General features: G+C 29.7%; 4 protein-coding genes across 4 annotated transcripts; all 4 read left to right on the forward strand.

Annotated features, from left to right (window-relative positions):
- Positions 1–435: 435 nt before the first annotated feature.
- On the forward strand, positions 436–2,230 carry LOC112726713 (probable protein phosphatase 2C 52; the record flags this gene model as incomplete). Its single annotated transcript, XM_072208141.1, has 2 exons — positions 436–723; positions 1,657–2,230. Coding segments are annotated over 2 exons (594 nt in total), but the record flags the coding sequence as incomplete, so codon positions are not given.
- Positions 2,231–5,349: 3,119 nt separating this feature from the next.
- LOC112726714 (replication protein A 70 kDa DNA-binding subunit D-like) lies at positions 5,350–11,209 on the forward strand. Its single transcript, XM_025776213.2, has 14 exons — positions 5,350–5,651; positions 5,844–5,972; positions 7,035–7,121; positions 7,291–7,435; positions 7,529–7,796; positions 8,376–8,472; positions 8,572–8,699; positions 8,795–8,879; positions 8,983–9,115; positions 9,237–9,394; positions 10,156–10,279; positions 10,382–10,564; positions 10,666–10,731; positions 10,845–11,209. Exons 4-14 carry the CDS (start codon positions 7,397–7,399, stop codon positions 10,992–10,994), a joined length of 1,431 nt encoding a protein of 476 aa, XP_025631998.1. The 5' UTR covers positions 5,350–5,651; positions 5,844–5,972; positions 7,035–7,121; positions 7,291–7,396; the 3' UTR covers positions 10,995–11,209.
- Positions 11,210–13,451: 2,242 nt separating this feature from the next.
- On the forward strand, positions 13,452–16,142 carry LOC112729129 (uncharacterized). Its single transcript, XM_025779485.3, has 4 exons — positions 13,452–13,601; positions 15,448–15,715; positions 15,827–15,923; positions 16,013–16,142. The coding sequence occupies exons 1-4, from the start codon at positions 13,452–13,454 to the stop codon at positions 16,140–16,142; spliced, it is 645 nt and encodes a 214-aa protein (XP_025635270.2).
- Positions 16,143–21,184: 5,042 nt separating this feature from the next.
- On the forward strand, positions 21,185–27,940 carry LOC112729630 (uncharacterized). Its single transcript, XM_072208142.1, has 12 exons — positions 21,185–21,299; positions 21,977–22,066; positions 22,489–22,591; positions 22,684–22,856; positions 22,969–23,046; positions 23,150–23,588; positions 23,672–24,364; positions 24,407–24,549; positions 24,679–25,569; positions 25,857–26,183; positions 26,274–27,190; positions 27,272–27,940. Exons 1-12 carry the CDS (start codon positions 21,185–21,187, stop codon positions 27,938–27,940), a joined length of 4,638 nt encoding a protein of 1,545 aa, XP_072064243.1.
- Positions 27,941–27,955: the final 15 nt, after the last annotated feature.

Consider the following 27,955-nt stretch of genomic DNA (forward strand, 5'->3'; position numbering starts at 1 on the left):
GATTTCGAGATTATTAAATAATGTATGTCGACAAGAGGAGGGGCTGTACTCTTTTTTCCTTAGTCATATTTTTCTCCTTATTAGATTTTTCTTGACAAGATTATATGGTCAAAAAGTTAAATTTTTCTAGAAGGAATTTTTAATGGGAGGAGACTCACATAAATGATTGGTCCAGAAAACAAACTTTTTTTTAAAAGTTGTTTTTTTGGAGGTGTCCACTTTGTTAATTTGGATCCAATTGTATATAAACCGATTAATAAAATTATTTTTAAACCAGATGCTTTAAATCCGATTTGACTCAGTGGTTTAAATAAACCGGTTCGATTTTTTTTTCTTTTTTGCCCTTTCTTCCATCCACCAAACTACGTCATTCACAATCCTTCTCCTCCCTCAACCTCACTTTCACAGAAGCTCTCTCATTCTCATATTCATTGACGCGAGCCCAGATTTCTCCTTCTATCAGCATCATCCGAGAAGCTCGTCGTCGGTCTCCTCCGGTCTCCGATCTCGCGTGCCTTCCTTGCCGTCGTCGTCACTAGCGGCAGTAGCCGGAACTTTCCGACCTGGACGTCGTCGCCGCTCCGTGTCTTGTCACTGCCTCGCAGTCAGTCTCGCGCGCCGTCATTGCGCCCGTCGACGCCGACACAGAAGCAGCAGGTCCCCGACTTCCTCCTCGCCTTCAGCAACTCCTCGGCTTCCTTCGCACAACCTGGTCCCAATTTGGTGAGTTTTCAAAAAAATTTTCTGTTCGTCTCTTTTGTGTTTGGTTGCTGTTTTGATTTTTTTGTCAAAAATAATCACATTGAGTGAAGATCACCCAATATGGGCACATGGGTATTCATAAAAAGATGACTGTATGAATGATTGAGCAAATTGGGTTTTTTTACTATTTTATTATAATTGTATAATGGATCAAACAGAATTAAATGGTTATGCAAAAACTGGTAACTAAAATAAATGGATTTTGAAATAAGTATAATGAAAGGGAAACAGTAATATAAAATTCTGCTTTATTACTGTCTTAGCGACTCCTGCAAGTTCAATGCTATTAGGACGTTTCCATAGAAGATAAAATTCTTAAGCTTTAACAATAAAGTTCCAAGATCGATCCCTACTGCAGGATCCTTATGTTTTTTTGCCATCCTTCAATTCTCTATCAAAAGCAGTGTATAAATGAAGTATGAATATGGATAGCTTCTGAGTGTGTACATATGTACAGAGAAAAAGAAAGTTATACTAATAAAAGGGTTTATTTAGGTTCCTTGAAACCATAAAATAAATTAATAATATCAAGGGTTAAGCTCAATTGCATTGTGTGCTAAAGTCTCTCAGCATAGAGCATTTGCAGCATTTTCTGTTTCCTAGATGCATAGTTTTTCTTGTTTTGTTGTTTTGGTCCATGTGAAAGTCATCAAATCAAAGTAACTTAGCTTAAGCTATGCATAACTTGCTGTAGGAAAATTTTGCTATGCATAATAGTTCTACCCATGTAAGCAAGAAAAGCATGTCATTCTCATCTATGTGTATGCTTACTTTTGTAAGTGAATAGACATATGATATGGTGAATTTGAATCCAACACTTGAAAAATTTTAACTAGTTCCTGTGTTTCTTTTTAGGCTACTTATGCTTAATATCCATCTTGGTATTTTGTGCAGGTCTGGGATATGTTAAGCAATGAAGAGGTGGTTGAGATAGTATCCACGACACCGACTCGAGCATCAGCAGCAAGGGTTCTGGTGGATTCTGCGGCCCGAGAGTGGAAACTCAAGTATCCCACGTCAAAGATGGATGATTGTGCTGTTGTATGCCTTTTTTTGGATGGTAAAATGGATGTGGAATCTGATTGTGATGAGCAATGCTATTCTTCTGCAACAATCCAAAGCAACCATTCGGGTAATCCAGTTGAGTCCGATGATGGTCAAATGGCCGAGCCTTCTTTGCACAGAAACTTCACTGTATGAACCTCGGAAGAAAATCAAACCTATGGAGGAATATCTGTTGATGGTGAGGATGGAGCTTCAGCAGCAGTAGCAGCTGAAGATCAAAATTGGTCGGGTTTCGAAGGTGTCACCCGAGTAAACTCATTGATCCAATTTCCTAGATTTTCTGAGGAAAAGCAAAAGCAAGCCTCATAGAATATTTATTGGTTTGATGAGAACATTTCATTGTAATACTTTTGTCAAAACAGGGAATTCAAGGAGGAAAATCTTTCAGTGGTTTTTTTATTTATACATTTATTTTAAAATTAAATTAAGACAACTCTATTATAATTTAAAATTAAATGCTAATAAATAAATATAATGATAATAGAATGAAAATAGTAGAACATTTAAGACTTATAATTTTAAATAAATCAAATTATATAGTTAATATTAAATAAATTAAATTAAATAGTCTTGTCTTATTTATCAATTATACTACCAATTCATATATTAATATTAAATTATTTAATATTTGAATATCTAAACAAATTAATTATTGGATATGATATTCTTTTGATTTTCTTTTTAATTTTGTAACTTTAATATGAGTACAAGATAGATAAACTCTTATATTATTCGGAAAAAGATAATATTCTAATTTATTACTAATTATACTAAATATAAATTATACTATAATTGTATAAATAATTTACTCTTCATTTATTAGGTGTGTGAATATGTGGACCAGCAGATCAGATCTACAGGTACATATCCGCGACTGATCGGTTTAGATAATCAAACGTAGCAATTAATATTTTCTTAATTATAATTTAGAGTTAAATACTAATGAATAAATATAACGAATACATATTAATGAATAAGTATTTTTTTATTCAAAATTTACATCTAAATTATATATTTTTATTTATTATTTTTAGAAAATTATGAAAAGAACTCAATTCAATTATAACATACTAATTCTCTCTGACATTGTAAAATCCTATAATCAAATCAACTTAAAAATATGTATAAATCCTTACAAAAAAATTGGCAACATTAACTTAAAATATGTATAAATAATTATAATAACAAAGAAATAATAATAATAATACATTCGAAATTTTAAAAAATTAATTTTTATAAATATTATAAAAATTATTCTCACTTAATAATTTTTATATTAAAGGTCTTTTTTATAATTAAATATCTCTGATCGATAGTCTTTTATCGTATTTTTTTAAATTCAATTTTACACAATTTTGAATCCAGTGATAGAAATGGACAAATACTCTAACTTCAGTCATACAGTAGAGAAATAAAAATCTTGAATAGTTATACTTTGAACATGTATTAATGTCATTAAGGTATAATATAGAGAATGCTAACAAGTAAAAATCATAATTATAGAAACCAAACCCAGACCTATTACCTTTTTTTAAAAAGAATATAATATTATAACTATTAATAAAATCTCATATTTTTAATTTTTATTTTTATTTTTATTTTTATATATATATTAATCTTTTTTTGTAAAAAACTTATATTTTTAGGTTATTTTTTACTTATTTCTTTATTTTAAACCTTTTTTTTTTCTATTTTTCTATCATATTCAAGAGACAAATATATTTTTAGAGTATTGATAAAATGGTCTCTAGATTGGTATCCATCCTAGACCAACAGAAAATTTGTCGCATCCTACAACCACACCGATCCTTTTAGAGTGTGGATCTTATCCAATGCGATGACAGTGCGGATAAGATAATATTCACCATTGTTTTCGTCAGCGCTTATTTTAGGTAGCGTTTGGAAGAGCGACAGAGACTAAGAGACTGAGATTGAGAGACAGAGACTGAAAGACCGAAATTAAAATAAGTCTCAGTATTGTATTTGGTGTAAAGTGAAAGCTAGAGACTAAAATAAGAATAAAGCTTTAATTTAATTTGTACACGGAATAAACTTGAAATTAATTAATTGAAATGATGATATTTTAGGTGTAAAATGTTATTAAAGTTTCAGTTTTCGTCCCACCAAATTTCAGTCTCCTGTCCCCACTTTTTGGAGGTACTTCTAAAATTTTGGGAACAGATACTAAAATTTTAGTACTAAACTAACAAACATGATATTGAGTCTCAGTCTCTCAGTCTTCATCCTAGATATGAAATTTTTGTTCTCTTTTTCTTACTTTGGCTATCTGTTATGTCATAAAAAAATCTTAATTTTCTTTCAGTACCATATTAAATTCACATTAATATATAAGTTCAAAATCTGCCATCAATATTATCACTTTAACTTATCACACTGTTAACGAAGTAAGTTCGAGTTGACTATCGTTCTTGCTTGACTCAGTTATAAATCTATAAACAAATTAAATTCATGATGTCACTATATTAATACAACAATAGTTTATCATTATTTTATTTTAATACTTGATTAAATTCACGTTAATTGCTATTATTTTATTTTAAACTTGATCCTGAATAAATTTATTTTCATTAGCTATTGTTACAAAAATAATTCTAATGAATATACTCTAATTAAGTGAATTAAGTTATTAAACATAATTTTTAGATTGAATTTTGAGAATAGAATAATATTTTAAATTTTATTCATGCTTCAAAATCTCGTGATTAATGTAATTTACATAGTTATACCGATATTTTGTTTCTTAATGTATTAGATATGATATGATTTTATTCTTAGTTCTTTATTATTGTATTAATCAATAATTTTTTTTTTAATCTCAAAAAATTTTATACTTACATTAAAATAAAAATTTTCATTTGTAGTCGAATATTGGTCTTTTTTATAAAGAAAAGTTATATATATCTTGCATTTCATATATAGTTAAAATTGATGATATCATTAGAAAAAGGAAAGAAAAATTTGACATAAAAACTATGTGATTTCATTCTTAAGAAAAGTAATTAAGAATCTCAATTAATAATCCATGATTTAAGTAAAACAACACAAAATTAATATATACACTAGCAAAATCATTAGATAAGAAAAAGATCTATTCTATTATATAAAAATCGGATGTCTGCACTTAATGATGAAGCTGACGTGGCATACTTCTGAGAGTGTTTCCCGATTTAATTTATTTGATTTGATTTGATTTAATTATATATTTAAATATTATAATTAATATAATTTAGATAATTTATTATCATTTATATTATTTAATTAATTATACTACATTAATTATAATTCGTTCTATTAGTGAATTAATCTTTTTATTTATAAAGTCTAAAGTAAAATAAAAGTTTAAAATAAAATAAATAAATTGTTATTTATTCTAATTAAATTGGTTTATCTACTACATATCAATTAACATTAATTTATAATCCTTTGACTTAAATACATTAATTGGACCGGACCGGTATACATTCGGTTTGCCTAATGCGATGTCGTTTTGTGGGGGAGGAATAACGCGTTAGTGCGTTACTGATTGCTGGTCTTCCTCTTCTCTTTTCTTACTTTCAGTCATTTCTTCATTCAAAGAAAACAAAAAGGAAAAACCCTAGCTAGCCTCCACCGCCGCCGAACGGAGTGACTGGTTGCCGCCGTCCGTGGCTGTCCGAGGAGTCTTTCTTATGTACTGTCGGTGTTTTCCAGGTCAGATCCCCTATTTGATGTCTTCTTCATCACTCGGCGCCCATACTGGGTCTGATTCTTCCTGTTGCTCGTGGTCGCTTTGTCGCCGTCGTCTCGGCGTCATTATCTCGAAGGTCAGTGGCTTTGATGTGCACCTGTTCTTCGATTTTCATTTTATTCTCTGAATTTCTGTTCTGAAATCAACAATTTATTGAATGATTATAGGGTTTTGCGTTTTGCTGAAATCTTTGAACGATTATTTGATTTATGAGTTCTGGCTCTGTTGTACTGATGCTGCTTTGTGTGTTTTGTGTTTTGTGTTTTAGATTACACGGAACAAAAAAAACCAATTACTTGGAACACTTGCACACAAACATGCCCAGTCCTAACAGCAGCTTCCCAATGAATCCTTGGTTGGGTCCTTCCCTGTTCTCAGAACCTTGGCTGTAATCATGGTAAGTCTCTAAACTAATTAATCAATGTAATTTAAAACCCTAATCCCAAATTGCATGCGACCCATATGTAACTAATTTTATCATACAATTGATCCTATTTTTAATACGTCTTTTCACTTAATTTATTTTGTTTTGTCTAAATCTTATATATTTTTTTTTATTTGTCTTATGTTGCAATATTTTTTTTGGAGTCAATAAAAATCAATTTCTCAGATTTTAAATTATAGAAAATATGATACTATCCTCTCAACACAATCTTTGGTCATATATGGAAGGTACTGATAACAAATCTTTTGGGAATTATATCAGATTAGGAAACAAAAAATTGGTGCTATATATCAAATTTAATTCTCATAACGCCTTTAGTCTGTACCTCTTGAAATTAAAATAGCTTATGATTCCAAATTTTCTATATCAAATACAAATTACTTTAATAAAAAATGAGAGTACGTAAGAGTACAGACGGAACTTGAAAAAAATATTTGAAGAGGCAAAAAAATTTAATAAAAAAATATATTAGTATTTATATTAAAATAAAATTTATAAATATAATTATTTTATTTTTAAATTTATTATTAATATGTAGGAATACATATGGTTAAGATTAACAAAAAAATAAATCTAAGTTTAATTAAAAAAATTTTTGTTTAGGTTAATAAGCCAAATTAATTTTAAATAAAAAATTAATTTTAAAAAAAATTCATTTTTACATTACTAATATATAATATATTTTATTCAGAATTTTCTACTTAATATAATTTAAAAACAATTCATTTTTACATTACTTATTCAGTTTTAGTATATTAAGTAGAAAATTCATTTTTACATTACTAATGTATGTAAACATGGTGATTTCCTCTTCAGCATATATTGCTTCTTATTTTGATTTTTCAGAATTAAACTCCAGTTTGCCATGTAAATGGAACACATTAAATGTTGGCCGTTGATTTCTAACCTAATTTTGAATTTTATTTTATTTATTGATTTATTGATTTATTGATTTTATTGATATGATTCAGATTCTTTAATCCTGAATAGTCTAAACACTTTCCCTTTTTTTAGCTGGATTTTGATAGGAACGTAAAGATTCTTGCAATCCTTACCAATACTGGGGCTGAACAATGCTGTGACTCTATAAATTTGGCATAGGTGATCACCACATTTGTTCTTTATCTACACTGAAATTCAGTTTATTTAAGTAATTTTGTAGTGGCAGGTAGCAATGGCAGCTAGGTGAGACTGTTTACTGCCATGTGGATTGTTTCACAATAAGTTTTTTTTTTTATCTTTCACTAAATATGAGGTCTTTGATTTTTAGGTATGATCTCATCAAGTGTATCAATGCTGGTCCAGCGCATAAGGTGTGGAAGCTCAAAGTACGTGTCATTAGACTTTGGACCGTTTCTCAATTTGCAAGATCTGGGATGAAGGCACCTATTGAGATGGTTGTCCTTGATGAAGAGGTAAAATTTTCTCTTTTCATTTCAGATTTATTTTGGTAATGACTGAGCAATAAACCTCATTTATTTATGACTCTATAAAATTAATGCATTCAGGGAGATACAATTCAATGCACTGTAAAAGACATATTTGTTCCTATCTTCGAGGGCTTACTCGCTGAGGGCAACGTGTACGTGGTCACTAATTTTGGAGTTGCTTTGAATACCATCAAGTTCAAGCCTACTAGACACGAATTTAGGATCCATTTCAAGAGGGACACGATTGTGCGTCCGGTACAAGATTCTTCAGTTCCATTGAACGGATTTAATTTTGTTCCGTTCAAAACAATTCAATCAGAGTCTAAAGAAGATGGTTATTTAGTTGGTAAGTACTTTGTTAGATTAATCTATGATGCATGTGTTGTTTAATTCTTTAAAGTCTAATTTTTTAATCCTATATATTGTTTTGCACCATTTGCTGTCTTTTTTTATTATGAGCATATAGTGGACAGATATAGATTCAATTGATGGTTGTTGCTATTCCTCTCAAGTCTCAACTATTGTAGATTCATATAATATTAATCTAAAATTTGTTTCATTGAGATATTATATTAAGGAAGAATTTTTTTATTATTCCCTTTCTGTAACAAATATTCCCTTGCTGTAATTTTATATTAAGAAATAATATAATTTGTAACTCAGTTAAATATTGTTTCATTTGAATTTTGTTTAATAAAATATTTATATAATTTTGTGTATTATCTTTATAATGTCCTATAATTTTGTTTCTTCAGGAACTTCGATTTCTAGGCCCTAACTATTTATTAACAGTTTTTATTATTTTTATTTTTAAGAGAATTAAAGGGATCTGATTTCAACATGAATAAAATGCGTTGATTCCAAAGAGAAAAATTTGGGCATATAGAGTTTTGTTAATCAATAGATTGGTGCTTTTATTTTGTAGATGTGATAGGTCAGCTTGCTTCTAAGGGTAACTTGGTCGAATTCACACGGGACGGGAAGCCGTCAAGTTATATCACCATAGAACTTGATGATCTTGAGTAATACTTGATATCTTTTTTATAGTGGCTTTTGTTTTAAAATCTTATTTTGAAATTTTGTGTCTCTCTTTAATCTACAAGAATTGCTATTTCTTATAGGGGTGGACAGAAATTAAGGGTAACGTTGTGGCAGTCTTTTGCTTTTGAATTGCTCAAATATCTAGAGGAACACCCGTGTCTTACCTATGTGGTTATTCTCCAAATGGGCAAGATGAAATTTTATAGTGGTTTGTTTATTTGTTTATTTTACTGGTATTTAAATGCATGTTTTCTGTCATCATATGCTTATGGTATTTTCTTTGTTTTGTTATGTCTTTTGTAGGGGTCATGGGTGTATCTAACACAAACTACAATTCAAAACTATTTATCAATGTTGAGTTTCCAGCTGCCAGGGATTTCTTTGCGAGGTACAGTGTATAGATCAGTATTGTGGTCAGCAGATTATTTATACAATGCTTTTGATTATTAAACTATTGACAAATTTCATAATTTCTGATTTAAAAATGCAAGGGTGAACAAATTGGATCCTGTTGACGGACAAGGCATAATGCCGCTGGTCTGTGGTCAACCTGTTTCAGATGAGGAGGATTTTTTGCGTCTGTCAGTTTACAAAACAATTGCAGAGATAAAGGAGCATAATCAGGTAAAATTCTTTCTTTATTAGTTTTCCTTTTTTTATTGTATTTTTTTATTGTATTAGTTCTAATGTTTGTTGGATCATAATCTCAATTGATGTGTTGTACCCTCCCATCCATCGATTTTAGGATGCTGTATTTGTTACAGCCGGGACGATTAAAGAAGTTGAGACTGAATTTGGTTGGTGGTACAAAGGATGTAAGAAGTGTCGTCGTGGCTTGAAGGAACTTGATAAAAAATATTTTTGTCCCAATTGCATTAGAGACTACGGGTTCTATGAGCCAAGGTATGACTCACGATACTTCTTTAACATTCACACATTATATACTCTTTGTCCTCGAAGATAATGGTGTAATCTATGCATTTGTATTATTTGCTCATACACTATTAAATTATTATTATTCTAATAGGTATTTTTATAACATTTTTTATGAATTATATATAATAAGGATTATTTTAAACTATTCTCACTTGTGGGATGGAGACTCTTGGATAATTCCCCTTTCTGAGTTTTCAGATCGAATATAGAATCTTATGTGTTGTTTTTGAGTTTGATGTGAAGTTTTACACTGTTCATGATTATTATTTTTTTCTTGATTACATGTTGTAAAATTCTACTTGATTAGTAATTTTTTTTTTAATTAAAAGGCACTGCTCATAATTTTTGCTTTTGTTATGGTCAGTCGGTGATAATTGTGTGAATGTGGGGTTGGAGATTTAGATTAACTATTATTGAAATCACATTGCAAAGTTACTTTTGTGGCTTGCTATTTCTGTGTTTTTGGATTCTGATTCACAAGGGAAATATAAAAAATTTATTGGCTACTGGTTTATTTAGCTTTGATTTGTTCACGGGGTCACTTGCTTTTAGATTTTTTTAATTCCATTTGATACGTTTTATTCTTCCTTGTGGGATGGAGACTCTTGAGTAAGCTATTAAAAAATTATTTGCATCCAATTCAGTAATAGCATAGTATAGACACTGATTATTGGTAAGATTTATGGAGTGTGTTGTTCTTGGACTGTATATTTTTTGGTGAATAATAGGTACATCATTCACATAAGGGTGATAGACCACACCGATGCTGCCTCTTTTGTTTTGTTCGATGGAGAAGCTGCAAAGTTTCTTGGAGTTTCTGCTAAGGACCTTAGGCAGTCTTGTGTGACTAAGGTTTGATGTCATATTCATTTTTTTGTGTTAATAGTCTGGACTATACCTTAATTTTTATTACTTATGAGAGCATGAATGAAGGTTTTTTCCCTAACTGTGAAGGGTGTTGAGAAAAATTCCTGTCCCGAAGAGATTAATAAGCTTAGGGATATTAAGTTCATCTTCAAAGTGCAACTCAAGATGAGGAATCTGAACTCTTATGAACCATATGTAATTCATGTGCTGAGAATGACTAATGAGAATTCTCTGGTCTCTGCCTTCTTGGATAAATACAATCCCGACACTGTAATCCCCTCTGTCTAATAACTTTTTCTTTTGTTTTTGTATTAGAAAAACAGATCAACCAGATTTTGATGATATTTTTTATTGAATCAATTGTTTTGTAGGGCCTTTTGTCCCATGAAAATTCTGAACTATTGAGTTTGTTTACTGGTCCATACAACACTTCTAAGGTTTGTGTCAAATGATTTCCAATTTAAATTGTTACAGTGATGTTATTAATTTTTACATAGTAACTAAAATATTATTATTCTTATATTTATTGGTACATGATGGCATATCCCAGGCTTGTGAGAGTGAGCCAACTCCATCTCCTGCAGTTGATGAGAAACATAATTCTAAGATTCTCGGAGCTAAGAAACATATTGAAGAGATTGGAGAGGAGTCAGTTTCATCCAAATCTAAGAAAGGGAAGTGGGTTGTGGGGGAGGACTAAATCAACACGCCTCTACACAGTTCGATTTAAAATATAGGAGAATAATTTATTTAAACTATTATTTGAATGAACTATGGTTGTTTGAGAGTTATTAGGATCTACAATATATGAGCAGTTTATTTTTCAAAGTTTTTGTGTTGATATTAATTTATCTCTTATAACTTGATACAAGAGTTGTTTCGTATATTTGTTTATTTAATCCAAGATTTTGAGTGTGTTTTCTTTTAATAAATAGTTATTGTTATTATTAGTATTTAAATAATTATATAAAAAAATGAAAGTCCGTTGAAGAAATAAGTGTAATATTGGTGGTGGTGATAATATGTTGGCAATTGCAAGGAGAGTTGAGTGAGATTCAACTATGCACAACATGTTTGGTTTTGGAATATCTTGAACCTTGCATTGGAATCCCCTCTCTCATGGATATGATTATTACTTTGAGAACTTGAGAATAAATCATGCATTACTGAAATTATTTGCTCATTCATCATCATTATTATTATCATTATCATATACTTCTTCAGTTTTAAAATAGGTATGGCTTTTATTTTAATTTAAAATGCATATTTTAATTTTTTAATGAATCTAAAAGTTAAAATTAAAACAACAATTATTTTAAAATAGACAGAATCTATTCAATGAACAGAAATAAGAACTTTTTTTAATCAATTTTTTCGTTTATCAAAATAAGTGTAGAGAATCTGATCAATCACAAGTAGTCTCTTTATAAATTAGAATGAATAGAGAAAACAAAAGAAAATAAAAAGGGAATTAGAATAAATAAAGAAAACAGAAAGGGAATTAGAATAAATAAAGAAAACAAAAGAAAACAAGAACACGTTAGCTGGTCTCCCTCCTCTCTTTTGTTACTTTTATAAATTAGAATAGATAAATAAAACAAAAGAAAACAAAAAGGGAATAACACTTACTGCATGCTGGTCTCCCTCCTCTCTTTTGTTACCTTTATTCATTCTTTCATTCAAAGATAACAAGAAGAGAAAACCCTAGCTAGCCTCCACTGCCGCCAAACGGAGTGACCGGTTGCCGCCGTCCGTGGCTGTCCGAAGAGTTTCTCTTTGTACTGTCGGTGTTTTTCCAAGTCAGATCCCCTATTTGATGTCTTCTTCATCACTCGGCGCCCATCCTCCGTCGGATTCTTCCTGCTGCTCGCGGTCGTCTTGTCGCCGTCGTCTCGGCGTCATTATCTCAAAGGTCAGTGACTTTGGTGTGCACTTATTCTTCGATTTTCATTTTATTCTCTGGATCTCTCTTCTAAAATCAACAAATTATTGAATGATTATAGGATTTTGTTTTGTTGAAATCGTTGAATGATTATTTGATTTTGGGGTTCTGGATCTGTTGTACTACTGTTGCTTTGTGTTTTTGTAAAATTTGTAGATTATTATTTGATTATTCAGCTCACCGTTGTATGTTTTGTGTTTTAGATTATAGAGAAAAAAACCAATAACTTGAAACACTTGCACACAAACATGCCCAGTCCTAACAACAGCTTCCCGATGGATCCTTTCTTGGGTCCTTTCCCTGTTCTCAGAACCTTGGTTGTAACCATGGTAAGTCTCTGAACTAATTCATTAATATATGTAATTTAAAACCCTAATCCCAAATTGCATGCGACCCATATATAATTAAATTTATCATACAATTGATTCCTCTTTTAATACGTCTTTTCACGTAATTTTTTTATTTTGTTTAAATCTTATATATTATTTTTTTATTTGTCTTATGTTGCAATATTTTTTTTGGATTCAATAAAAATCAATACCTCAAATTTTAAATTATAGAAAATATGATACTATGTTATAAAATTATTTTTCTAATAATTTAAGCTCATAAAAAAGGCATATGATTTGGATAAAATTATCTTAAATTTGCTACGTATGATACATGGTTTAGAAAACAACAATAAAATGATGAGATTTTTTTCGAAATAAAATAATACAATATCTTTCTTTATATGTATTACTGTACACGTATATATTATTGATTTTTCTGATACATATATTATGGGTATTATTATATACGTGTGTATATATATATATATATATATATATATATATATATATATATATATATATATATATATATATATATATATATTTTTTTTTTTTTTCTTAAAGGAAGACATGAATTCAGCTGTTATTTTCATATCTTTTTTTACTCAATTTACTTTTAATTAACAGTATTTATGATATAGAATAAGAGCTGTATTTTCAATTCAAATCTTTTTTTATTTTTTAAATTATCAAGACAGATTTTTTCTTCTTTTGGATTATGGAAGAAATATGATTTTGGATGCAGTCTAATTTTAAAGTGATTTACCTAAAAAATATACCTCTTCTTAGTTGCTATAAAAGCCTAGGAAGTATGATCTTATGCTGTTATCATACATACTTGCTATAATTTACGTTTGCTCTTATTTTTTTATCTAAAGAAAAAATGGATAGACAATATGATTTGTTAGAGATGATTGCACCGCCAAAAGAGAGCTGGAAGATTCATGTCAGAGTAATCAGACTCTGGTCTTTACCAAAATTCAAAGACCCCAAGTCCAGTAGCTCTATTGAAATGGTATTGATGGATGAGCAGGTACTTCTAATTTATTTATCCATACAATTATTTCTCTATTTTTATACACATAGTCCCACATTTGTATGTTTCTCACTCATAATTATTACAATTTCAATCTCAACAATTTTAAGGTTTTCTTGTGACCATTCAATTAAAAACTGAACAAGAATAAAACCCAATTATATATTTCTTTGCAAGAAAAGCAAGAAAATTTTTTATAAAAGAATATTTTACAGTAAAAAAAGATTTAAATTTTAACTCTGTTAAATATTGTTTCATTTAAATTTTGTTTCATAAGAAAATTTATATAATTTTAATTATTATCCTTATAATGTCCTATAATAATTAAATAATGTTTTAAAAATTAATGTGTCTTATTTTGGTTTAAATTTTGCATTAAAGAATTTTATTAAGGAAATATAATTTTATAAGCCAAAATAATTTATCAATATGATTGTATTACATAATATGTTTATATTTAGTGTATTTCATTTGAATTGGCTGATGCGTCATTTTTTGTTATAGGTATAGGACTAAAAAAAATTGTATTATTTAGTAAAATTTTTCTTCAATTTGTTATTGGCTCTGTTTTGTTTTTTTTTTTTAATTATCTATGTTTTTTGGTACATGCTAATGACATTGAAAGTACTTTCTTTTTATTTTGATACAAGTCAAACATGACTCTAATATATAATTAGATAATTATAGGTATTGTTAGCGTATAATATATATATATATATATATATATATATATATATATATATATATATATATATATATATATATATATATTATTTTAGATGTTATTTTTTTTATTAAAATTTATTGAATACTTTTAGAATACAGATTTTTTGACTATATGATTATATCTGCTATTTCTGTAATTGACTAAAAGAACAAGAAAGTAATTGACTAATTGACCTGTATATCAAACAATAGTCATTGGCGTTCAGCGACCTTACTCTTCAAGTTATTATTATTTGGGTGGGGATCAATCATCGTATTTTAAAGAAGATACAATCATTTAAGCTTCTTGGTGGTGTTTTTTTTTTTTTAAATGTTCAACGTGGATTCCAAAATACCAGTACACTTAACACTTTTTTTTTCTTCCAATTTTATAATTTAGTATTAACTCGAAGGATAGCGATTTTACCAACTTCTAATTAATAGAGTCACTTATTTATTATATGCTATTTTCAACTTATTCTTAATGAAAAAAATTTTATGAAAAATAAAATAATCAAATAAAAAGGTTTCATTATCAATTTTAAGAATAATAAAATTTCAATATTCGATTATATTCTCATGTAGCATTATTTTAAGATTCTAATACTGAACTATTAATTTTATTAAAGGTGACTTATGTTTAATTGTCTTGATTTTTAATAAAATTAATTAAATAAATTATATAATTTTGTGGAATTATTCCAATTATATTATTACTTAAAAATTTTTTTTTTCTCTGTTGATAAAAACTCTCTTCTTTCTCCTGGTAACACACAGTTAGATGATGTGGGAGAGTTGCTGCCGTTGTCTCTACTTTGACAACAGTGACTCTCCACTCTCCCTCCCCCCCCCCTTAAGATCGAGATTTAGAGAAAAATTTTGATTCATGAAGTTGTTTAGAGATCAGAAAAATATTCAAAAATAGGAGTGGTTCACGAAGAAGATGGCACAAGTTTTAAACAATCATGACATGGGACCGATATATATTAATTCTAGGCCATAACTATTTATTAACAATATTTTATATTTTTATTTTTAATATATATGAAGCAACTTTATCTTCAACATGATGAAGTCATGCCACAATGAGATCCTGTAGAAAGTGAATAATAAAATTTTTTTCTTTGTGAAAAAATAGGGAACAACTATGCATGCTTCTGTAGGTGAGGATTTGATATCTGTGTTCGAGTCATTGATATCGGAAGGAACTGTGTATGTTTTTACATACTTTGGAGTTAACAACAACTGTGGGTTGTATCGCACAACATCGCATCAATTTCGGTTATTTTTTCAAGATAGAACTACTGTCTTACCCTCTTTCTGTGATGCAATACCGTTATATGGTATTAAGTTAGTTCCTTTTAGGGAAATTATGGGATACTCTCCTCATCATCCTTTTTTGGTTGGTAAGTGTATAATTTATGGCAAGTACACAAGTTGATTTTTTTTTTAATTATGACAAAATATCACTAAAAGGTGTGATTTGGGTACATTTTTCTGTTTGATATTTATTTAAGACGTTGCTGGAGTTATGGCCGGCGTGGAGGGTGAGAGGAAATACATGAACGATGGTAAACTTATTAACATGATGGTCATTCATATTGAGAATGACGGGTGCGTTTTTTCCAACAATCCTTACTCACCACTTAATATGTTTAAATAAGTAATCTTTTATTTTCTAAATAATTTGCATTTCTATACAGTTTACGGCTTAATATTGTTGTTCTTGGAGAGATGGTGGACCGGATCAAGAATTTTCTAGCATCAGGCGATCAACAACTGCCAATAGTTATTTTTCAATTTGTAAGAGTAAAAAATGCTGGAGGTACGTGAGTATTTGATTACTATCAAATGATTATATTCTTATTGTAACTATTTCTACTAATTATTGAGATGCAAAATGGGTGGCTCATGAAAGGTTGTCATTAGAAGGAAGATTATGCCATCAATATTTTCATATAGTAAAAACAGTTGAGATAAGTAGAGATTTTTTTAAATATCATTGGAAATTCTCTTTTTTGTTTTTAATTTCTAAAATTTAATTGGTTGAAGTGATACAAACTATTATTATATAAAATTGGATAAACGAGGTATCAGCAGTTTTTTTTTCTTCGTTGATTGTAAATCCTATGTTGAATTACTCGATAATTAATTAATCAATATATAATTTTAAACTATATTTCTGTTATTATATAATACTTTTTATTATTTTATATTTGCATTGAATATTTTTTTTATATGTCATTGCTAAAATAAAAAGTTTTAATAATTAATTAGGTTCACGGTAGGTTATAGTTATTTTTTTAAATCTAAGTACACTTTTGGTTACCTTCCATTCGATAATTCTTCTGTCATGTATAATTGTACAACTCATTTAAACAATGATTGTTATATATAGGTACCAATATTGTGCAGAACATTATGTATGGTACTAGACTCTTGATAAATCCAGATATTCCTGAGGCTTTGATGCTTCGAAAAAGGTATTGTAACAATATTGTGAATTATTTATGGTTGTGCATATTGGCTGTATTTTTGTGGCATCGTGATTGATAAGTAGTGTGTACTATAGAGAGATCTCGCAGTACCTGTCTGTGGTTTCTGGCAAATCAGCATATCTTGATGAAGATGAAGTTTTATATTCTATTGGGAGGAAGACAATAAAGGAGTTACGTGCTGCTGCGGATGTGAGTGCTTTATATAAAACTAATTTTTTTCGTTTGGTTAATTTTTTTTTAAAACTTTCAAACTGTTCCTATATAGGTTGGATTCTATGTTGTTCGGGCCACTGTTCTTGATGTTGAACACGTTCCAAGTTGGTGGTATAAATCATGTGTTTGCAGCGTGAAGGCAGAAGCTAATGCGGATGAATACTTCTGCGATGGCTGTAATAGGGACGTGAATAATGTGGTTGACAGGTATTACTCTAATTAGATTTATTTGTGCAATCTTTTCATAAAAATGCAATATAGTTAACTAATTGATTATGTTGATTTTTAATGATTTAGCAATATCTGGCTTAATACTAATATTTATTAAAAACAAAAACTGCTTTGGTCGATGGAAATCTGGTTTAGCCACAAAAAAAAAGCTGGCAAACAAAGATAGAGTGCACAGAAAAAAATTCATATAACTACAACACTTTTATACCAAAGTCTCCTTTGCTAGGCTAAAATCTAGAAAACTGATAAATCTAAAAAAAATTGTGTTTGAGCATCTAAATTATGTTGAATATCATTTTTATGATTTTGTTGTAACTAAAGGGTGATAGGCCAGGTGTTAATTGATGTTTTTTAATTAAAAAAAAAAACAGGTATAAATTGAATTTGTTGGTTTTTGATGGTACTGGTACAACGAACTTTGTTGTATTCGATAAAGAGGTCGCAGCACTATTCGGACGAACCTGTACTGAGATGGTGAAAGAGTTGAATGTACGTGAAACCAATTTCGTTGAACACGTTATGATTGTCAATAAGATATGTTTGTTTATTTAGAACGATATAAATGTAAAATTTTTGGTGTAGGAAAAAGGGAAAGCAAGCAAAGATCCTACTGGTTTTAATGAGTTTTTCCTTGATAAGGAGTTTCTATTCAAGGTCGAAGTAGAAACTACTGGATGGTGCGATTCTTATGATGTATCGGTGATACGTTCTGATTCTTCCAATTTACCGAGGTGGAGGGACACTCAAGGCCCGGTAAAATCTGGTGTACCCCGTGCTGGTCCTATTAACCCTATGCATGTATGATTTCTTCTTTATTTTTTGTTAATTTTTAGACTATGTATATTAAGGCTTAATTTGCCAAATATGAGATGCTGTTTATTTATTTTTTTCATTGTTTTTTTATGTAGCCTCGAGGTGAAGATGGATGTTCTGTTTGTGATGAGTCACCTGATCCAATTGTGGAAAATTTGTCTGTTATTAAAAAACCTGTTGTGAGGGTATTCATTTAGTCTTCACTTATATGGCCTCTTTTATATTTTGGAATTTATTTTTTGGTTAAAATCTTAATTATACTTTTTTGTTTTATTTTGTTTGAAGCGTCTGTTGGATGAGTTCAACATGTCTGGTGCTCCTTCCATTAAAAAGTAGCTGCTGTGAAACATGAGGTTTTTCATGTAATGGAGATAAAGGAGCATGTTTTAAAGGTTTGGTGGAGTCTTGGCTATGACTAATGTTTATTGAGAGAATAGATACTATTCAAATTTTAAAATATTTTATATTAAATAATTGTTGTTTTGTTTTATTTAATTATCTATGTTTTTTGGGACATGCTAATGACATTGAAAATACTTTCTTTTTATTTTGATACAAGTCAAACATGACTCTAATATATAATTAGATAATTATGGGTATTGTTAGCGTGTGTATATATATATATATATATATATATTATTTTAGATGTTATTTTTTTTATTAAAATTTATTGAATACTTTTAGAATACAGATTTTTTGACTATATGATTATATCTGCTATTTCTGTAATTGACTAAAAGAACAAGAAAGTAATTGACTAATTGACCTGTATATCAAACAATAGTCATTGGCGTTCAGCGACCTTACTCCTCAAGTTATTATTATTTGGGTGGGGATCAATCATCATATTTTAAAGAAGATACAATCATTTAAGCTTCTTGGTGGTGTTTTTTTTTTTTTTTTTTTTAAATGTTCAACATGGATTCCAAAATTCCACTACACTTAACACTTTTTTTTCTTTCAATTTTATAATTTAGAATTAACTCGAAGGATAGCGATTTTACCAACTTCTAATTAATAGAGTCACTTATTTATTATATGCTATTTTCAACTTATTCTTAGAAAAAAAATTTATGAAAAATAAAATAATGAAATAATTTTATGAAAAATAAAATAATAAAATAAAAAGGTTTCATTATCAATTTTAAGAATAATAAAATTTCAATATTCGATTATATTCTCATGTAGCATTATTTTAAGATTCTAATACTGAACTATTAATTTTATATTAGGTGACTTATGTTTAATTGTCTTGATTTTTAATAAAATTAATTAAATAAATTATATAATTTTGTGGAATTATTCCAATTATATTATTACTTAAATTTTTTTTCTCTCTGTTGATAAAAACTCTCTTCTTTCTCCTGGTAACACACAGTTAGATGATGTGGGAGAGTTGCTGCCCGTTGTCTCTACTTTGACAACAGTGACCCTCCACTCTCCCTCCTCTCCCCCCCGCTTAAAATCGAGATTTAGAGAAAAATTTTGATTCATGAAGTTGTTTAGAGATCAGAAAAATATTCAGAAATAGGAGCGGTTCACGAAGAAAATGGCACAAGTTTTAAGCAATTATGACATGGGACCGATATATATTAATTATATTCTAAATTCTTCAACCTAAACTCAAAATCCGCAAATAAAAATTAGTATATGAATTTTTTCGAAATAAAATAATAACATTAATAAAAAGTGCTTTTAATTTATTATTAGTTAATCATTGGACGTATAATTATCAAATAAAACATATTATTAAATGAGAGAAATTACTGAATGAGAGTGATTGTTAGGGTGTTGGTGTTGTATGCTGTTGTGACTCATTAAAGTATGTTATATTATATTTATGACTCCGTAAATAGAAACTTTTTATTTCGTTCAAAAAAGAAAACTATTAATTTAAAATAAAATAATATCTTTGATTCTTTCCAACAAATTATAACATATACACATTAATATTTTAGCCCGGCCCAAAATACAATAGCTCTATATAAGAACTCTACAATTACATATAATCTTTCATATTCAATATTTGATTATTAGATATCCTTTTGAAGGTGTTACTGTTGCACATTGCACCACATCTTTATGTAAGTTTTATTTATTTTTTTTTCATTTCAAATAAATTTTTTAAGTGTTGATTAGTCTTCTATTGATTAGTGTTTTGGTTTTATTTTGTTCAACTTCTTTACAATATTATTTTTTTTACTGTTCACGTGTTATAAACTTATTAGTTTAGTAATTGAAAAGAATTAATATAATATAGCTTAATTGTTAAATATTTGAAAAAAAAAGACTATTATACACTCTCTAAAAATACTGTTACTACACAATACACTATATTTTATGTAATTTTTATATGTTTTATGTAAGTTTCATTTTCTTTTATCAGATAGGTTAAAGTTTGTTAATTTGGATACTAATTTTTATTATTCACTCAATGTAATTATCCAAAATTATATATTTTATTATTTATAAAATAAATTTAAAAATTACACGGAGAACATGCAATACCACCTTTTAAAAGTATATTATTATTATTATTATTATTATTATTGTTGTTGTTGTTGTTGTTGTTGTTGTTGTTGTTGTTGTTGTTGTTGAAGCATACCACAAAGTTGTATTTAATTTTTAATACGTAATCTAATTTTTAATATTTAAATTTTAAATGACTAAAATTATTCTGTGTTGAATATTTTGTCTTTAACTAATTTTTGTGTTATATGTTGATTAAAAAATGTGATTTATTGAATACTTCTAAATTCAAATTTAAAAATTGTCGTGCAGGAGTGTATATTTTCAATCAATTATTTAATAATATATAATGTTATATATATATATATATATATATATATATATATATATATATATATATCCATTTTAATTAGATTATTAATTTGTGAATTAAAAGTCACTGTTAATATATTTTTACATATTTAAAAATTAAGTTTTTTATTTTTTAAGTAAAAATTGATACCTCATAAATTAATCAATAAATAATCAGTATTGTGAGTTAATGGATATTCAAAATTTAATTTCAAAATAAGTATTAAAATTTGAAAATTTGTATTCGTAGCTCATTGTTGCGGAAGAAGTACATTGTAGATAAGTGACTTAACAACGATAATGTATCCCACTCCAATCACACAATCGAAGGTTGCAAGGTTAAGACGAAAGATAATTTTGGCAAGAAAACGAAAAAGACTTGATGATAATGAGTCTACTTTCTTTGGTGCTTCTGGTAGGTGTTCTTCTAAAACTTCTTTAATTTCTATTTTTTATGGGAATTACAGTTTAAACTATTATTATTGTTGAGAATATTAGCGAAGTAGTTTGTACTATACATAATTTTTTTAAATATTTTAGTTTAGTGATTTAAAAACTAAAAATAACTATTCATCTTTATAATTTTTTTTAAACTCATATTTAATAAGCTATAAATTACATAAAAACTATGCAATCTTCAAATCTTCATATACTATTTAGGTTAATTAATTATTTAATATTATTTAAAATATACTCTATCATAATTTAAAATAATATACTATTTATCCTAAATTAATACATAAAACTCTATATTAATTGGGAAAATATAAAATTTGACGCTTTTGTGTATATCTATTTAACTCGATTTAAATAAATTGAAATTTTAAAATTATATTTAAATTTAGAGTTTTATTTGTTATTTAAATTGCATTGTATTTATTTTTAACTGATGACTGGTTATATTTTGAATAATATGATATGAATACTCATTGATTTAGTTTAATAATTTAAAAAATAATTCAATAAAGCTAAACCAATACAAAAAAATTTTTAACTACGAAAGTATACTACTAAAATTATATAAAATCAAATACGAGATTAGTTAATTGAATAATTATTATTTGTGTTTCATTTATTTTTTTGACTTAACAGTGTCGAAGAACAACAATAATACAAATTTTGACGTACATAAAAATGTGGATCATATTACTACAAGTCAAAGAACAGTGTGTCGAGAAATTGGTACCTCATCTAATATTCTCAGTTTACAATCCAGTAAAGATAAATGTGACATTTTTTTCACTGTAATTGACTCATATTTATCTAAATTTAATTTATATCGGTTTAATGATGAAAATTTTCTATATATTTCTCATTACTCATTCATAGGGAAGCAACTATCTATGCATGGTATACACTGTGCCTCGCATGGAATTTTTGGACAGGAAAATACTCCTCCTAATTATGTAAGACCTTCTACATCAGAGATAAGATCTAAATCTTTAACTCTACAGACGGATCCTTCATTGACAAGAACTCCACTGTCCGTGTTAACAAATAGTACGTATAGTGAATGATTGCCAAATGATTCATACACCAATATTTAACAAAAATTATACTTCATCGGAAATCATTTATATAACATAAATTTATTGCAATTCTAGCATACTCCAGTGTACAAGGACCCGTCAATAATCTAACTGAAGTCGTTTCACAAAATCAGCTTCCATCACACTCCGATTTCCACCGATCGTGCCTAACAGAAAGGTAATTTAGAAAAGATAGTCGTCATTATTATATTCTTTTTTTTTCTATAGTTTCTATGGTTTATTTGAATGAAATTTAACTTTTTTGAAAAGAAGTTCTACTATGATTGGGGTGCAAAAAGGACAATCTTCCTCTGTTGTTGCTTCGGTGGCTATTAATTTGGCACAACTTTATGAAGATGTAAATTTATCGACTGTTAAGACACATCTACCAAGTGCTGGCACACACAGTGGCCAACGTGTTGACCCTTTAGTTGATGATGAAGGTAATTTCTCACTATATCAAGAATTTAAGTTTGTAGTTTACAAGATATATGAATTATTAGTAATACATCAAAATGATTATGTTTGCATTTTTTATAATTTTTTTTACTGTAGTTTTGAATGGTTATGATGATTCAATGTTGGATGTGGATATGGAAGATAATTTTATACCGTCCTCAGAAATCTTAGACGGTATGTAAAATTTTTATCTGTATGCTTATTTGCATCTGTGTACATCATGGACTAAATTGTATCGGTATGACAACTGAGTAGCTAAAGAGAGTTCATTCGACAGATGTATGGGATATAGGAAATCCTATTTATCAATGTCAACACTGTAAAGCATGGATGTGGTCTGGAGAAAGGCTTGCTAAATCCAAACAGTCACCCCAACCAAAGTTTTCATTATGTTGTATGGAAGGAAAGATTGAGCTTCCTCTACTTTCTGTGCCTCCTGATGAGCTCATTCAGCTTCATACTGGAGGAGATCAAAGAAGTATTCATTTCCTAAAAAATATAAGGACATTTAATTCAATGTTTTGTTTTACATCAATGGCTGGAAAAATTGACCGTGGGGTGAACAATGGGACTGCTCCTCCAATTTTTAAGCTTGGGGGTCAAAACTACCATAGCATTGGTAGCTTACTTCCTCCTGATAGTTTGCGACCAACATTTGCCCAGCTATATATCTATGACACAGAAAATGAGATTGATAATCGAATAGGCACACTTCGGTAATTTTCATGCAATCAATCAAATTTTTTAGTTATTTCTTATCTGTTAGAGAAAATAACATAAATTTTATTTTTTTTCGCAGTTCCAATGAAGCTATAAATGAGCGAGATAGGGAAATTGTGGCAATATTAAGAAACATGCTAGATAGATATAATAGTTTGGCAAAGAGTTTTCGCTATGCAAGAGATAGATACCAACAGGAAAATTGCACAAACATAAAGCTTAAGTTGATTAGTAAAAGGACTACAGATGGCAGGACATACAACTTGCCATCTGCATCTGAAGTGGCTGCATTGATTGTTGGCGATGTCGAACAACTTAGTAATGATAGAGATATTATTATAGAGAGTCAATCTAGAAAGCTCCAGCGGATTGATGTTTTTCATCCATCTTATTTAGCCTTGCAATATCCATTGTTGTTTCCGTATGGGGAGGATGGATTTCGTTTGGGTATTGCAACATCAGATTCTATCTCCGCTAGACCTACAAAGAAAAACAAAACAATCACTTTGCGACAATTCTTTGCTTTTCGACTACAGAAAAGGACGGGTGAATCTCCGTTAATTCTGAGATCAAAGAGATTATTCCAACAGTTTCTGGTAGATGCCTACACAATGGTGGAATCAGAGAGGTTAAAATTCTTTAGGTGTAAACAACCACAGTTGAGGGTTGATAAATACAAATGTCTGCATGAAAGTCTTATAAACGGGGATGTAGATGCTGCAAGGCTTGGGAAAAGAATAATACTTCCCAGTACTTTTACCGGTGGACCTAGGTATATGATGAATAATTGTAAAGATGCGTTTGCAATTTGCAGATATGCAGGATATCCTAGCTATTTTATCACCATGACCTGTAACCCTGAATGGGATGAGATAAGAAGAGAAGTGACTTCCATTGGATTGAAGGCAGAAGACCGTCCTGATATATTGTGTCGAGTTTTCAAGATCAAGCTTGATGGTTTGATAGATGACCTCAAATAGGGAAAAATCTTTGGCAAAATTTTGGGATGTAAGTCTGTGTTTATGCAACGCTTTATTAAAATCCTATGTTGTAATGCTTTGCTCATTTGTCTTTTTCAATTTTCAGACGTTTGTACTGTAGAGTTTCAAAAGAGAGGACTTCCGCATGCACATATCCTTTTATTCATGAGTAACGAGTTCAAGCCACAAACACCAGATGACATAGACAAACATATAACAGCTGAGATTCCTGATGAAAATGAAAGGCCAAATCTACATAGAGCTGTTCAAAATTACATGGTACATGGTCCATGTGGTCCATACAACAAGAATTCACCTTGCATGAAGAATGGATCCTGTTCAAAGTTCTATCCTAAAGAGTTTAGACAGCGAACACTCATTGATGAGGCCGGATTTCCCAAATATAGGCGTACTGATAACGGTCGAACAGTGAAGAAAAGGGAATGTGTACTAGACAATAAGTTCATTATTCCGTATAATCCAGAATTGTTGCTCAAGTTCGGGTGCCACATAAATGTGGAATACACATGCCAAACAAGTTCTATTAAGTATCTGTTTAAGTATGTACACAAGGGTAATGACCGCGTAACAGCTACTCTATACAATGCTGGTGATCCGTCAGAAGCCACACAAGTTGTTGACGAAATTAGAAATTACTACGATTGTAGGTATATTTCGGCATGTGAGGCAGTCTGGAGTCTATTTGGATACGAAATCCAAGAGAAAGAACCATTTGTGATTAGACTTCCATTCCATTTGGAGGATGAGCAACCTGTGGTTTATGGTGAAACTTCTAATGTGAATGATATCGTCGAAAGAGCAATATCTCATAGGTCCATGTTTTTGGGATGGATGGAAGCGAACATGTCATATCCTTATGCTCGAAGTCTGACTTATGCTGAGTTTCCAACCAAGTTTGTTTGGAAGGACGATTCTTCAAAGTGGTTTCCTCGAAAGAAAGGCTTCGCAATTGGAAGGTTGACTCATGTACCTGCAGGTAATAACGAGTTTACATTCAATTTTGATCTTACTTATTTAAGGATTTAAATTTGAAATCTTAACAGCCTGTACCCCATATCCATTTTATTCAATTTATCTACACTAGAAAATAAATGTTCATATAACTTTCAACAGTTATAATTTGTAGATTATATGATTTTTTATTTTTCAATATTTTTTAGAAAAATTATTCTTAAGCGGATGTGAAGCTACATAATAATTAAAATAGCGTAGCTTAATCCATTTAACAACTTAAGAGTGGGATTTTAACTAAGTTTTTTGCAGCAAATACCGAAGAATATTACCAACGACTTCTCTTGAATACTCAAAGAGGATGTACGAGTTTTCGAGATATAAGAACAGTTGGAGGAATAATTTATGCTACGTATAGAGATGCATGCTTCGCCCTTGGACTCTTGCAAGATGACAAAGAATTCATTGATGCAATTAAGGAAGCAAGCTCATGGGCCTCAGGATCATATGTTAGGAGGTTATTTGTCATTCTATTAACATCCAATAATATCTCAAGACCAGAACATGTTTGGGATAGATGTTGGCATGAACTCTCAGATGATATTTTGTATCAACAGAGAGTCGTGATGAACATGAGTGGTGAGTTTCTATTAATTACAATGATAAAAGTTCTTTCTTATTGATCATTTTTAGTTTGATTGAATTTTTATGGTATCGTATAATATGCAGAGTTAACAATGTCAGATGATGAGATTAAGCAGTTGTGCTTAATGGATATAGACAAGATCTTACATTCCTATGGTAAGACCTTGAAAGACTATCCTCCTATGCCTTTAGCAACTGAAGTTGATAATTCTTTGTTAACCGAAAGTGTTATAAGGGAAGAGCTAAACTTTAACAGGGATGATTTAAAGAAAAATGCCTCAGATATGTTAGCCATCGCAACACCTGAGCAGAGATATGCATTCGATAAAATTGTTACAGCTGTGTATTGTGATGAAGGGGGTTTTTTCTTTGTGTATGGTCATGGAGGTACTGGAAAAACATTTCTCTGGAACCTTATGTCTGCTGAGATTCGCTCAAGGGGTGATATAGTGTTAAACGTTGCTTCGAGTGGTATTGCATCTTTACTTCTTCCCAATGGAAGAACGGCACACTCAAGGTTCAAAATACCGCTGAATATAACTGAGGATTCTGTATGTAACATCAAACCTGGTTCCCCTCAAGCAATGTTACTGTTGAAAGCCAAACTTATAATTTGGGATGAGGCCCCAATGGTTAGTAGGTACTGCTATGAAGCGCTTGACAAATGCTTGGGTGACATCATGAGGTGTTCTCCAACATATAACAAAGATTTGCCCTTTGGAGGAAAAGTAGTTGTACTAGGTGGAGACTTTAGACAAATTCTTCCTGTCATTCCACGAGGATCGAGACAAGATATCGTTCATTCAACAGTGAATTCGTCTTACCTTTGGAAGTTTTGCCAGGTGCTCAAACTAACAAAAAACATGAGACTCTCTGTAGGGACGACTGCTTCAGATCAAGACGAGACAGAGCAATTTGGTGAGTGGTTATTGAAAGTTGGTGATGGTCTAATAGGTGACAATATGGATGGTGAATCTGAGATATGTCTTCCAGGAGATATTGTTATTCCTTCTTCGGACCAGGCATTTGATGAGTTAGTTCATTTTTCTTATCCAAATATTCTGGAAAACATATCCTCAAAGGATTTTTTCAAAACAAGAACTATACTGGCTCCCACACTAGACATCGTTGAAGAGGTCAACAACCATCTGATGGCTATCATTCCTGGAGGAGAAAAATTATATCTTAGTTCGGATTCCATATGTATGGATGAAGGGAATATGGAGAGTCAACTAGATCTCTATGGTCCTGAATTACTGAATAGCATAAATTGCTCTGGTTTACCTCCACATAAATTAATACTCAAGGTTGGTGTTCCGGTGATGTTACTGAGGAATATTGACCAATCCAGTGGTCTTTGTAATGGTACAAGGCTACAAGTTATGAAGCTTGGAAATCATGTCATAGAATGCGAAGTCTTAACGGGTAATAATGTTGGTCATATTGCTTTGATTCCAAGAATGAATATGGTACCAACAAATGAAACTGTCCCAGTTAGATTCCAACGAAGACAGTTTCCCATAATAGTATCGTTTGCCATGACAATTAATAAGTCTCAGGGACAAACTTTATCTCATGTTGGATTGTACTTGCCCAGACCAGTTTTTACACATGGCCAACTATATGTGGCACTTTCAAGAGTTAAGAGTAAGAGAGGTTTAAAAGTTTTACTTATGAATCACGTAGGAATGTCTGCAAATTCAACTATCAATGTTGTTTATAGAAAAGTCTTTGAAAAAATAGTATTCTAATGTAAATATTTTAAT

The sequence above is a fragment of the Arachis hypogaea genome, chromosome 12 (genome assembly GCF_003086295.3).
Source record: "Arachis hypogaea cultivar Tifrunner chromosome 12, arahy.Tifrunner.gnm2.J5K5, whole genome shotgun sequence".
Lineage (NCBI taxonomy): Eukaryota > Viridiplantae > Streptophyta > Magnoliopsida > Fabales > Fabaceae > Arachis > Arachis hypogaea.

Coding starts and splice junctions, on each gene's coding strand:
- LOC112726714 (XM_025776213.2), top strand. CDS start 7,397: ATGAAGGCACCTATTGAGATGGTTGTCCTTGATGAAGAG. Junction 8,700..8,794: donor CAAGATGAAATTTTATAGTG/GTTTGTTTATTT, acceptor TGTCTTTTGTAG/GGGTCATGGGTGTATCTAAC. Junction 10,280..10,381: donor GGCAGTCTTGTGTGACTAAG/GTTTGATGTCAT, acceptor CTAACTGTGAAG/GGTGTTGAGAAAAATTCCTG.
- LOC112729129 (XM_025779485.3), top strand. CDS start 13,452: ATGGATAGACAATATGATTTGTTAGAGATGATTGCACCGCCAAAAGAG. Junction 13,602..15,447: donor TGGTATTGATGGATGAGCAG/GTACTTCTAATT, acceptor GTGAAAAAATAG/GGAACAACTATGCATGCTTC. Junction 15,924..16,012: donor ATTCATATTGAGAATGACGG/GTGCGTTTTTTC, acceptor ATTTCTATACAG/TTTACGGCTTAATATTGTTG.
- LOC112729630 (XM_072208142.1), top strand. CDS start 21,185: ATGTATCCCACTCCAATCACACAATCGAAGGTTGCAAGGTTAAGACGA. Junction 26,184..26,273: donor AGTCGTGATGAACATGAGTG/GTGAGTTTCTAT, acceptor TATAATATGCAG/AGTTAACAATGTCAGATGAT. Junction 27,191..27,271: donor TATGTCTTCCAGGAGATATT/GTTATTCCTTCT, acceptor ATATCCTCAAAG/GATTTTTTCAAAACAAGAAC.